Source organism: Nothobranchius furzeri, chromosome 4 (assembly GCF_043380555.1).
Source record: "Nothobranchius furzeri strain GRZ-AD chromosome 4, NfurGRZ-RIMD1, whole genome shotgun sequence".
NCBI lineage: Eukaryota > Metazoa > Chordata > Actinopteri > Cyprinodontiformes > Nothobranchiidae > Nothobranchius > Nothobranchius furzeri.
Genome location: NC_091744.1, coordinates 80219961 through 80232465, shown reverse-complemented (window position 1 = coordinate 80232465; position 12505 = coordinate 80219961). Strand labels below are relative to the sequence as shown.

Here is a 12505-nt window from a genome sequence, read left to right as displayed (position 1 = left end):
GTTTTGAGTGGCCTTCAAGAGACACTGATTGGTCAAAAACACCCAAATTCTTCAAGTTTGACTTGATGGCCGACAATAAATGACCAAGTTGTTGACTAATCAGAGGAACCGTGCTCTCAGGGGCAATGATCAGACATCAAGTATTTTCAGAGTTTAACTGGCGGAAGTTATCTTCTAGCCAGCTGGTGATCGCTGATAGACACTCTAGTAATTCAGACAGTTTATAGAACTCAGAATCCTTAAAGGAGCAGTACAGCTGAATATCATCTGCATATAGGTGATAAGAGGCATTATGAAAATAATCAAGTGTATGTCCAAGAGGGTGTATGTACAGCAGAAACAACAGTGGACCCAAAACAGAGCCTTGGGGTACCCCACAGAACAGATGGGTAGAATCTGACATGATTTGGTTTCTACAGACACTGTAACTTCTGTTAGAAAGGTACGATCTAAACCCGTTTAGAACAGTTCCATAGTTCCCCACCGAGTCACCAAGTCTGTTAATTAAGGTGCTGTGATCAACAGTGTCAAAAGCTGCAGAAAGATCTAACAATACTAACACTGTGTGTAGAAGTCAAGTCCATTACTCGAACTTCTGAGGCTGCTAGACCGGGACCTGGTTGACGCTCTGTGTTGATCCGATTTTGACTAATTAAATTACTTAAAAAAACAGCCTTAAGCGTGGAATTGTTATGATATTGCTTCTTGTTTAATGTTGATTGCATTCCAGGTGAAACAATGATAGGAGTAATTCGCTTACTTTCCCATTCAAACGTCTTCACGCCACAGCGGTCAAAAACCTGTTTGCCCTTCCGGAATAGTGCCTGACGCCAACAATGACATCACTACCTTTATTCTGACCAGTAACAATGACACGTCCACATATCAATTAAAACATCGAGACCAAAGAAAAGGAAACAACATATTTGGCTCCTACACTGTGAATTCCCCGTTGTCTGCAGCCATCATGATGTCACTGGAAACTTTAAGCAAAGCTGTTTCTGTTGAATGCTTTTTACCAAAACCAGACTGGAATTTATCAAAACTGTTGTGTAGTTCCAGAAAAGTAATCAGTTGATCTGCCACAACCTTTTCCAATATTTTAGAGATAAATGGTCATTTGAAATGGGTTTGTAATTTTTAGGCTGAGATGAATCCAAACTTGGTTTTTAAAGGATGGGTTCAATAACTGCATGTTTGAAAACAGATGGTACAGAGCCAGATTGTAGAGATAAATTAATAAAATCTACAACGCATGGGCCCATTTGGTCAAACATCCTGATTAACAAGGTAGTAGGAATGAAATCAGTAGGGCATGAGGTTGGTTTCATGTGTTTCTGAATGAAACATTATGGGGCGAGCACTTAACTCCTGTGCCACCATTGCCCCTATGTACTTTATTTGAAATTATGATTTATTTACTCAATTATTTAGTTTAAATGGGTTTTACATTTATGGACTGATTTAAAAAATAAATAAAAATAAATGAATATAAAGTTTATATATATATATATATATTGCTGACAGAAAACAGATAGATGGGTTTATTCATGTTTGGAGTTTATAGACCAAGGGAAGGTGAGATTAGCATCATATGTCCCCTATAATTAGAAAGAAAAAACGTCAGCCATGTTCTATTGGATAAACTTTACCTGTTTCTGTTGGTGGAGGTTGTGTCATCCAGGGTCCTCTATAAATGGAGTACCGTTTCTTTGACTTTGTTCTTGTCGAGGTGAAACCTTTAATGGCGTCTTGGTTTTAGCCATTCCCAGGGAAAAAAATAATCAGACCCACACCTGGAGGCTTCTCTATGTCCAAATGCCTGGGGTCAACTGGGGTCTACTCAGGAACAACACCTGGTGGATTCATGAGGAGAACCAAGTTTCTCAAACTGAAGAAGCCTCTCCGAGCATTATGACTCCACCTGGGCCTGGTCCTCCATTCAGGTAAAAATACAGAAGAAAAGATGTCACGCTACCTGCCATCCTCCTCCAGCTGCGAGCAATATGGAGGTCCGACATCGGCTGTCTGAGAGCTGACGGTCCGCTGCTGAGGACACCACAACTCCATTGTGTGTGTACGCGCGCGCGAGAGGAGGTTGCGCGTGCTTACTTTCTCTCCGTAGAGTTTCACTGAGTTTACATCCGGGTTTTTTCCCTAGGCAATGGGAGTCGCAGCACCGCCGTTCCTTAGGCAAAGTGAAATAAATTCGCCGCACCGACACAAAAACTAGTCCGCTTCTCGAACACCTTTTCTTCCCCCATCGCCTCACTGATCGGACCGATTTAACCAACTTTACCGAAGGCGGAAGAAAATATAAAACGCTTAACGATGTAAAAACGACCGTTTACCGGAGGTAGAAGTAGTTTTCGTCCCCCCTTCCTCCAGCTCGGGAGCGCAGGGATCTGCGTTGTGATGAGGCTGAGCTGAATGAGATTGAAGAAGAGTTCTTCTTGTTTTGTAGCTTCAGTTTCTCCGTTTTTACACATTTTTTACTAAAACTTCTTCTAAAATTCCGGAACAAAGTGCAGCTCGGCGGGCAGGAGGCTGCCGGTGTGTCGGTGTGCCGTTATTCCGCCGTGGATCGGCTTTCAGCGGATATATATTTAATTAATCTGGAGGAGGACTGCTGCTGAGTAAGTGCACATTGAGCTTTTTTAATTTCATAACTTTAATTTAGTCTGCTGTGGAAGTTCCGGCGGCTGCTGCTCACCGCCCGTACCCGCGTGTCGGCGGAGGTGTGCGGGCAGGTGTGTGAGCCGGTGGCCGGTGTCTGTCCGTGTGTTTTCGTGCGTTTAGCTGCTGTGGTTCTTATTCTCGGAGTTGTGGAGGACAAGGGGCCGACAGAACTTGGACCAGCGACGCCTGCGCTCTGTCAGGGTTTGTTTTGAAAAGATGGCGTCTGTCGGGACCGCTCCTGCTCTTCGCCTTCCTCCTGTCCTCCGTGTTTTGCTCCTCCGGTTCTCTTTCCGCAGGCTCCTGGCGGCTCTTTCCTGGAAGTTACCCGCCTGCTTGCGCCGTTAGCCCGGGCAGCTAGCAGGACGGTTAGCCATAGCGGCTAACGTTCTCCACTTGTTCTCGGTGTTCGGTAGGAGCGATGCGACGGTCGCTTTCACGACCCGTTCCAACACACTCACACCGACCAAACAACGGGGAGCTTTGCTGAACGGGCGATTGTTCGTGGGCAGGCCCGCCGTGAGGCACCGGGGCTGTTACCGGAGGGTCCGGTGTGTTTCAGCGGGAGGACACACAAACACTTTAGAGTGTTTAAAGCACTTCTCCGCCTCAACCCTCCATTTTAACGGGGTTCGGGCCTCTGCCGAGGCGGTGCTGATGGAAGTTTATCTGACAACTTAACCCAGTGAGTCCACTCAGCCCGCATCCCGACCCGGTTCCCGCAGACTTCGGGACTTTCGCTCCAAGCCAAACTTGATCAGAAGAACCGCAGCGAACCGGATTCTTCTCCGTTAGTTAAATTGTGTTAAAAAAAAGTCAGCTCCGGTTCCGGCAGGTCCCCACTTCCTGCTCGGTCCGGTCCGGGTTCTGCGTTCGGGTTTGCATCTTAACTTTATTTGTACTTTATCATCGTTTTGTTTTTTTACAGCTGAGTTTTTTTTCTTCTGTTTTGATCTGAAAATAGAAAATCAGTTTTTTTTGACGGGTCATCACGTTTAGTGGATCTAACGGAACGTGTTTGTTTTCCTCTGAATAAGAATAAAAATTCCTTTATTAGTCCCTCAGTGGGAAAATTAAAGGTATTCTTCATACCACTAAAGCAACTTAATTATTGCATCTTTATTCTAAACGTTTTCAACGTTTCAAAGTCTCATTAATATTTTAAACAAGCAAGATAACAAAAGTAATTTTCCAGGAAAACCAGGATTGGTTTGGGTTAACCAGGAAAACCAGGATTGGTTTGTTTTAACCAGGAAAACCGGGTTTTGTTTGGTTTAACCAGGAAAACTGTGATTGGTTTGATTTAACCCGGAAAACCGTGATTTGCTTGTTTTAACCAGGAAAACCGAGATTGGTTTGGTTTAACCAGGAAAACTGGGATTGGTTTGATTTAACACTTTTCATACACCTTCATCCCCCCTAACGAGTCAACTGTCTTAATTCAGTTCAGTAATTTACTTTACTTCCCTCATCAATCCTGTTGTTTGGAGTTCCGCAGGGTTCCATGTCATGCCCCCACTGCTTTCCCTTTTTATTGATGGCCTGATGAAGCAATGAGGCTTTTCAGCCAATTGTTTCACCAAAAGGTTCACTACTGAATACTTCATTCAGTGCTTCATTTACTCATCTTTATGTAGTGACATCTGCTGGTGGAGTTGAAGCATGGCATGCATCAAGTCTAACCTGTACTATAAATAAACTAGATTGTATGATTCATCACAATAGTGTCCTTTTTTATTTATAACCATGATTCTCACCACCTGCTGTTACTTTGCACCTATTTGTGGGTTATGCTCATGCATCATGTAGGCTAGTCATTAATTCAAGGAAATAATTTTGGTTTCAAATTAAAGGGTTACACAAAACACATTAGGTGGAGTGTCAGGGATCGGCATTTTACACTGACCTTTGGAATGCATGGCCAGCAAAGGTGTTTTCTGTCATTTTTCAGGGTGCTGAATAATCTTTAAAGTGAACCCCAGTCCCTGCATGCTCTACCACCAAGCAGAGGGGCATTCGACACCCCTGAAGTGCTCAGCTCTTCTAAACCTCTGGCCCTAAAGTAGCTCCTGATGGACAGTGTTGGGCAAGTTGCTTCAAAACTGTAATGCATTATTTATTACTTGTTACCCTCATTTTAAAGTAATTCATTACATTACAGTATTACTGATTTTAAAATGTAAGGCATTACACTGCTTTTGCATTACTTTAAGTTACTTTCACCAAAACAACTTCAGTATGAATCTGGTAATCTGACGCTCAGTGAGCTCATGACATATATGTGGAAAGTGATGTGGTGTCTGAGCTAGGATTGCTGTTAAAAACAGTCAGATATAAAAACAGTGCTTTAAAATTATTGTTTATTAAATAAAAGCAACAACAATCTGTACTCTCAACATGCTGCCATCTTATATTAACTGAGCAGGGAGTGAGGTAGTGGGGGCTCCAAGCCTATATTTGCCTTGGTCCTCAAATGCCTTTATACGGCCCTGGATGCGGGACTGACTTCTGGGGTGATCTGATTCTATCACATGTATAAATATTAAATGCTTATATATTATTGCTTTTCACTGGTAAAAATGTGTATTGGGGATAAATCTACCTACTTTTTTTCTTGGTTTTATGTGAATAATTTCCTGCCCTTTCTCTCTCTAACCTTCTTTCATGCTGCATGTTTTCTCCGTCTTCCAGAAAAACTGTTTTCTAGATTTCCTACTTTCTAACTAATCAGCCAAAGGGATCTACCGAACCAGCAGCAATGAGCTGAAATCACCGGGGCACAGATTATGAACTCAGTTGAAAAGTACATGAAGTACCAGAGAATATGGGCTGATATAAACGATCGCAAACGAATGACTTTGTTTTGGTGGAGCGATTTTGTGAATGTAACAGCGGCCACGCGCAGGACGCAGCTGGAGTATTTGAGCCATTACCGCCGCGTCCTCTCTGCTCATAGAACGCCCGCAAAGCTGAGTCCATAAATGACGTCATATATGCAGATACTGGATCTTTTTTCAGGTTTCCCGCAATTAGAATTTTTAGGAAACCCACGTCTTGATTCTGGGTTTTAAAATGCATTGTAATTACCGCGTTACTGACAATTGTACCGAATAAATATTATCATTTTCTTTCCCTGTAATGCCTTACATTACCACATTACAGCAAAAAGTAATGCATTACAGAAATTAATTACTTTTGTACCGCGTTACTCCCAACACTGCTGATGGAAGTAAATCTGCTTTTTCTACAAGCTCAACCACTTCAAACTCTGATGGACACAAGGACCAAACAAAACAACCCACAAAGCACAGTGAGTTTGGCTGCTTTTATTTTGAAAAGGAACACAGAAAAAGAACCATGATCCAGGTGAAACGAGGCCTTGTTTTTTTTATCTGTCACATGGTTTTCCTTGAAAGGAAGCAAACCTCGCAGGGCTGCATGGACCCACCCCTTCCTGCTTGATACATGCCTCAAAGCCTTGCTTTATTTGTACCATCACTACTTTACATGCTACCTCATGGGCTTAAATTTCACAAATGCTGCATCCCCCTCTTTTGTTAAGCCTGACTTAAACTTCTCCGTCTGTGTTGGTGCGGAGACATGCAACGCCTTTATGCGTCAGCGCAAGGGCTCTCTGTCGGGCTCACAGAGGGTGACTGAGACATGCCCATATTTTTAACAATCTGTCAAAGGAGACCACAAGCTTGTGATTGGTTAGAACGCCGCTTCCTGTAAATTTGTCAACAGCACTGCCATTGCCCCATTAAGAAGTAAAGATATTTAGCCATCCGACCGCGACCATTTTTAATAATAATAATACGTAAGGTTTATAAAGCTTTTCACAACAACTCAAATACACTGATACCATTTTCTTCCCCGTGGCCTGTCTGGCTTAGGGAGACTTTGCAACCCTAACCCACAAAAATAAACAATCAATGATGAACAAGAGTCTGCTTCTAGACCTGCAGAAAAACGACACACAACAAAACAACAAGAGCAAGCTGTCACTGCGTCAACCTGATGAGGAAATATAAAATCAACGTTGTTTCACTTACTTGTGATTAAGACTGTGGCACAGGAGTTAAGTGCTCGCCCTGTAATCGGAAGGTTGCAGGTTCAAGCCCCGCTCAGTTTGTCACTGTCGTTTTGTCCTTGGGCAATACTTTTAATCAATCAATCAATCAATCAAAGCTTTATTTATAACCCACCTTGCCTGCTGGTGGTGGTCGGAGGGACCGGTGGCGCCTGTGCTCGGCAGCCTCGCCTCTGTCAGTGTGCCCCAGGACAGCTGTGGCTACATCGTAGCTCATCCCCACCAGTGTGTGAATGGGTGAATGACTGTGTTGTAAAGTCCCTGGTGGGGTTCCTGGACTCTAGAAGGCGCTATATCAAATACAGGTTATTTACCATAATAAATCACAGTGCATTAAGTGCCAACCACAGCCTTAAGGCGTGTTGAAAATGCCCAAGTCCACACTTATGCGAGCACCATGTGTGAGTGTGTGTACATGCGCTTGTATATGTAAGGTGATATATGTTTTGGCCGTGGACACCACGTTGCTGTCGAGACAATGTTTGTTCGGAGGTGTCACGATGACGTGGGGAGTAACTGCCGAGCTCCGGCCGGAAACTATTGAAAGTGAAAGTAAACACGAGCCGTAAGATTTGCTTTTTGAACTAAATCAACTGAGACAGCAAACTTGAGTGCTGCAGCGCTTGGTGAGCTTCTCCATTAGAGCTGGAGCTCAGATCACCAGAGACTGCATGGGGACTATGGAGGACAGACACCTGTAGGAGCAGCTTGTTAGTAAAAACTTAATGAGCGCGGCTTCGATCGCAGTAAAAGCAAGTTATGTCCAAGATATCCGTAAGTTCGCAGCAGCGCAGTGACCGCCCCCATATAAGGACACGATTACACCACATTATCGCCACAGTCTAACCTATTGTGTTCTTAGTATTCCTCATTTTTCATTTGCTTTTATTGAAATTATGACACGTCTCACTTTTATGTTAATATTGTTTTATTTTATGCACTCCACTTTGAACTGCACCAATCCAGCAACTGCTGCATTTTAATAACTAGTTTTAAAGGTGAATACACCAATATTTGCACAAGAATAATTTTTGTTTTAAACTCTCAGTGACACACTTTGCAGCGGGGGGGGGGGGGGGGGGGGGGGGGGGTTGGCCTTTCATTTTTCTTGGCGTCTGGAAAAACATCTCCTTTTGCCCCCTGTATTTGGCTTTCTGCCCCCTTTATTTTGGTCCAAGATCATTACTGGGCTGGCCCTATTAAACACGTTCTACACCCCTGCTTAGTAGACTTAATGAAGTATTTTTAAGCCAGTATAAAAATGACTGAAACACAAATTTACATTTTTGGCATTATTGACCAATATCTTTGATTTAATTAATTTGTTAAGAACATCAAGATGCATTACAGTGAACATTATAATAAAGTAAATATTTGCAGTGCAGAGAGGAGACAACCCATAGAAGCACTGATTTGATCTCATTTCAGAGAAAAATAGAACAGGTCAGATGCACCTAATGAATAAAATTACTAACAAACTCAGGAGTCTGTTTCTTTGCTTCATTGTTCTGGTGCTGAAAATATCACTAATTCGGATCAAAGGAGATACACAGATGAATGCACCTCCTATTTATTATTTGGAAATTAGTGGGTGTGGTTTACATCAATACATTATTTAAAATCTGAAATTGATATGGATTGATCAGAAGTTGCTATGTGTATTGTTGATACAATTGCCTAGTAGGTGACACTGATGTATACAATAATGTTTTTTCCTGATTTTTCTCCACGAGTACAAATCTCAGCCGTTATGAACTAAAGAGGAAAATATAAAACTGGAAATAGTATTTCTTCCTTCTTTCCTATTGCTGATTTCTTTTTCCTGTTTTCGTTCATTCATAGAAGTGAAGTGTTGCCTAGGTAGTGAATACCTGCAGGTATGAGGAGCGCACACACTGGAGAAGCGTCTCAATTGTAATGTAATGCTTCTTCCACCGGGACTTCCAGAGATGTTAGCTTTAAATGGTGTGTGCTTGTGTTTTTACAGGGCAGCACAGCGGGGTGGTGACCAGTCCTACAGCCAGGTGGTGAGTCTTGTTTTTCTTTTGGTCAGAATATGTTCCAGATTCCAGACTAGGCAGCTTTATTTGTACAGCACATGTCAGACACAGAAGAAAGTCAATGTGCTTTCCAGGAGCCGGAACATAAAACATTAAAATCAATGTGACAACATAAAACAGCTGATTATAAAATCAAATTTAAAAGACACAAATATAATTAGATGCAAGTAGGGCTGCAACAACGAATCGATAAATTCGATGAAAATCGATTACTAAAAGCGTTGGCAACGAATTGCATCATCGATTCGTTGTGTCGCACAACTCTTCCAAAAGCGCCCCCCCTTCCCGCCCGCCTTTGCGCGCAGACCAGAGCAAGTCAGATCAGCGCGAGGGAGAGCCGGCAGATCAGCGCGAGGGAGAGCCGGCAGATCAGCGCAAGGGAGAGCCGGCAGATCAGCGCAAGGGAGAGCCGCAGATCAGCGCGAGGGAGAGCCGGTACCGGCAGATCAGCGCGAGGGAGAGCCGGTACCGGCAGATCAGCGCGAGGGAGAGCCGGTACCGGCAGATCAGCGCGAGGGAGAGCCGGTACCGGCAGATCAGCGCGAGGGAGAGCCGCAGATCAGCGCGAGGGAGAGCCGGTACCGGCAGATCAGCGCGAGGGAGAGCCGGCAGACTTGCGCTGCTGCGAACCGGTTCCGCATTGTTGCGCAGCGATCCAGGCAGCTGCTTCCAGCGCACGGTCCATTCTCAAAGTGGCGCAACCAAAAAACTATAATTAGCACACGATCGTTCATGTCCGCACATGTTCTCTATTTTCTGTCTTATTTGTGCCTGAAGCTCGCTACTGCGGAGCTCATCACCTGCGCTGCGGTGATGTCACCTCACGCAGCATCGAAAACGCGCTCTGAGCTTTTCGGTCAGGAGATCCCTTTGATCTGCTCAAAAGTAACTGATGAGGTGAAAAGGTAAGAATCCAGGCAACAGATTTTCTGGAGAATTAAGAGGAGATGCAGGAAGATGAGAGACAGACAGGACAGGAAAATAGTTAAATAAAAAATAGAAAACAAAACAAAGTGTTGAAAAGTCAAATGTAGGTAGATTTATCTCCACTACACGTTTTTACCAGTTAAAAACAATAAGTTATACACATGTCATATTTATACATCTGATACAATTCAGATCACCTTCAAAACTCAGTCACACACCCAGGGCCGTTTCAAGACATTTTGGGGGCCAAGGCAAAATGCCCCCCCCCCCCTAACTGGGCTCCCCAGAAGCCTCTGTGTAATTCATGCCCTCTCCAGGAGTGTTAGTTGTATGGTGTTTATAAAAGCCCCTCAGGCATTACTGACATGTTCTAATTTTATCAGATGAAAAACTAAATTATCAGACATGCTGTCTCATCTGCTTCTTTTATAAACTTGCAAAAAGTAACAAAACCATTTGAAAGCCACTATTTGTGGATTCTCTGAAAGTTTCCATGGAGTGTGTGACAACTTATTTTTTTCATTGATCCTATCGTCTAATCTCACAGCTGAAACAAGCATCCTTAATAATCTGTGCACAGGAAGCTTACCAATGCTGTAGTAAAACAAAAGGTATAATAATTTATTATTAATAAAACCTTGTTGCAGCACTAAAGCAGAAAAATTAGATTTTGCATTAAATATGCAAAATATTTACATATGAATTGTTTTAAAGCCCTTTTATTGGCAGAATCTGATATTAATTTAGTTCTTACAAAAAATGGGTCCCAACATGGTTTGTGTGGCGTTGCCATAGTGTGACGTCATAGGCACAGATCCCCTGTCCTCTTGTTTGGAAATGGAAATATGGTCACCCTACATTAAACAAACTGTCCACCCGGGCTTTTGCGCTGCACAGAGACGCTTCGCTGCCTACGACTGAACGTCAGTTGAGAGTCAGTCTCATGCAGACTGACCAATGAAGAGAGGGCCTCAAGTTAAGACCCTCTCCTCATTGGTCAGTCCACACGAGGTGGGTCAAAGGTTACTCTGGGCGGGTTACGTGATGTCAGGCATTCAAGTATTGAGTATATTTACTGCATATTACAGTAAAATATTCTGTATGTGACCATATTATGGTGATCCTTGGGTCGTGATGATGGAGCCCTTGAATATTGTTGCCCAGGGTACAACAAAGTGTTAATCTGGCCCTGGTTCCGCCGTCACGTTCCCGCAGAAACTGGTTGATCACACCGGGGCCAGACTACTAGCATGTGGTTTTACAACCACAATGTCCTCAGAAGCAAAAACGCTTTTAAAAGGGAGGGAGGAGTCCTAACTGTTGCTGCAGGCGTGTTGTGTGAGAGTGCAGTTATATACTGGTTAATATATTTTTGGGTTCAGTTGCTTTCATGTGGCCTAATGTGAGTCTATTTGGGATCATTGGAATGATCAGCAGCATTTCTTGATGTGACTTTATGGCAGTTGCCCCGGGCATCATCTCAAGGAGGATGGCATTCATTTACTTTTGTTTTATTTGGTATTTTTTCAGTCATTTTTGGAAATAGTGATCAATTTTGATTAATTCACAGCCTATGTTTAATTACATTTAAAATAAATGTCAACAGATGAGATCAAACAAAACAGATGAGAATTGCCCTTAAGCTGTTTAACTTGGACCAAGCATTTTAGGTCACAGATAGATGTAGCTTAGGGTCTCTGTCTATACACCTTATAAGACAATTTAGGTGATGGCATGTTGTTTTTCTGCTATTGAACTGTTTTCTAATAATGTTGTGTTAAATAAAGTGAAGGAAGGAGAGAAATAACGTTTCCCTAGCAGTTTTTAAAAATTTCCCCATGTAATCCGATTAATCGATTAATCGTGTCGAGACCCCATCCGATTCATCGATTATCCAAATAATCGTTTGTTGCAGCCCTAGATGCAAGAATAACATAAAAAGAGAAAGTAAAAGGGTGAGCAGTTACAGTGCAGAAGGTGGAGCATAAACATTCATTTAAAGACTGATAAATACATTAAAGTTTTCAGTTTTGATTTAAAAGTTTGTAGAGTTGTGGCCCATTTGAGGTCGTAAGGAAGCTGACTTTCAAGACTCAAGACAACTTTATTAGTCCCCGAGGGGAAATTCGAGACAGCATTGTGAAGCAGCCGGCACTAAAATCTCTAAATTCTAAAAACCCAACCAATTTACACATTCGTAAAACCCATAAAACCTATATATGCTTTCATGTCATAACCTCACATGTGAATGACCAACAATGAGTAAACCTTTGGCTCACACGCACGCACGCACGCACGCATACATGTAACTACATGCATGCACACATACAAGTAATGCACACGCCCCCTATCTGCACTGAGAATTAAGAAGAAGCAAAGCTCTGGGAACAAAGGCTCTAAGACTCTATCTCTGTGCAGCAGATAAGCTAAATCCAGCTTCACCCTGTTTGATTCTGGCCCAAGGTAGACGATATATCGGGCTGATATTATGCCATTTTTTACATATCAGCATCAGCCGATCATCCATCCATTCACTCACTCACTCACTCACTCACTCACTCACTCACTCACTCAGTAACCTAATGGGCCGTTCTCATCTGTACCTGGTCGGCCCTGCCCGGATAGCTCCAGTCGGCCCCAGCCTGGCCCGGTTGATTCCACACATCCTTGCTTAGGTATACAAGGAATGCAGTCAGAGACATTTTCAGCTTCTAGGTAATCAGAATGATAATGAATTGAGCATGCCTTA

At 43.0% G+C, this 12505-nt stretch overlaps 1 protein-coding gene across 14 annotated transcripts in view; it reads left to right on the top strand.

Moving 5' to 3' along the window:
- Nucleotides 1-2079: 2079 nt before the first annotated feature.
- The window catches only part of phf21ab (PHD finger protein 21Ab), a 53715-nt gene continuing 43289 nt past the window's right edge, over nt 2080-12505 (top strand). For 9 of the 14 annotated variants that reach the window (XR_011520371.1, XM_054733310.2, XM_054733309.2 and 6 more), the window contains exons 1-4: nt 2080-2636; nt 4628-4780; nt 5928-5986; nt 8757-8796. Coding sequence is in view for 8 of the 14 variants with exons in the window: in XM_054733310.2 (XP_054589285.2) it covers nt 4749-4780; nt 5928-5986; nt 8757-8796 (131 nt within the window). In the remaining 6 variants the exon portion in view is untranslated. Of the gene's footprint in view, nt 2637-2663; nt 3362-4627; nt 5987-8611; nt 8647-8756; nt 8797-12505 lie in introns of those variants that run through there. The other 5 variants (XM_054733316.2, XM_054733314.2, XM_054733315.2 and 2 more) reach the window with 5 other exon arrangements.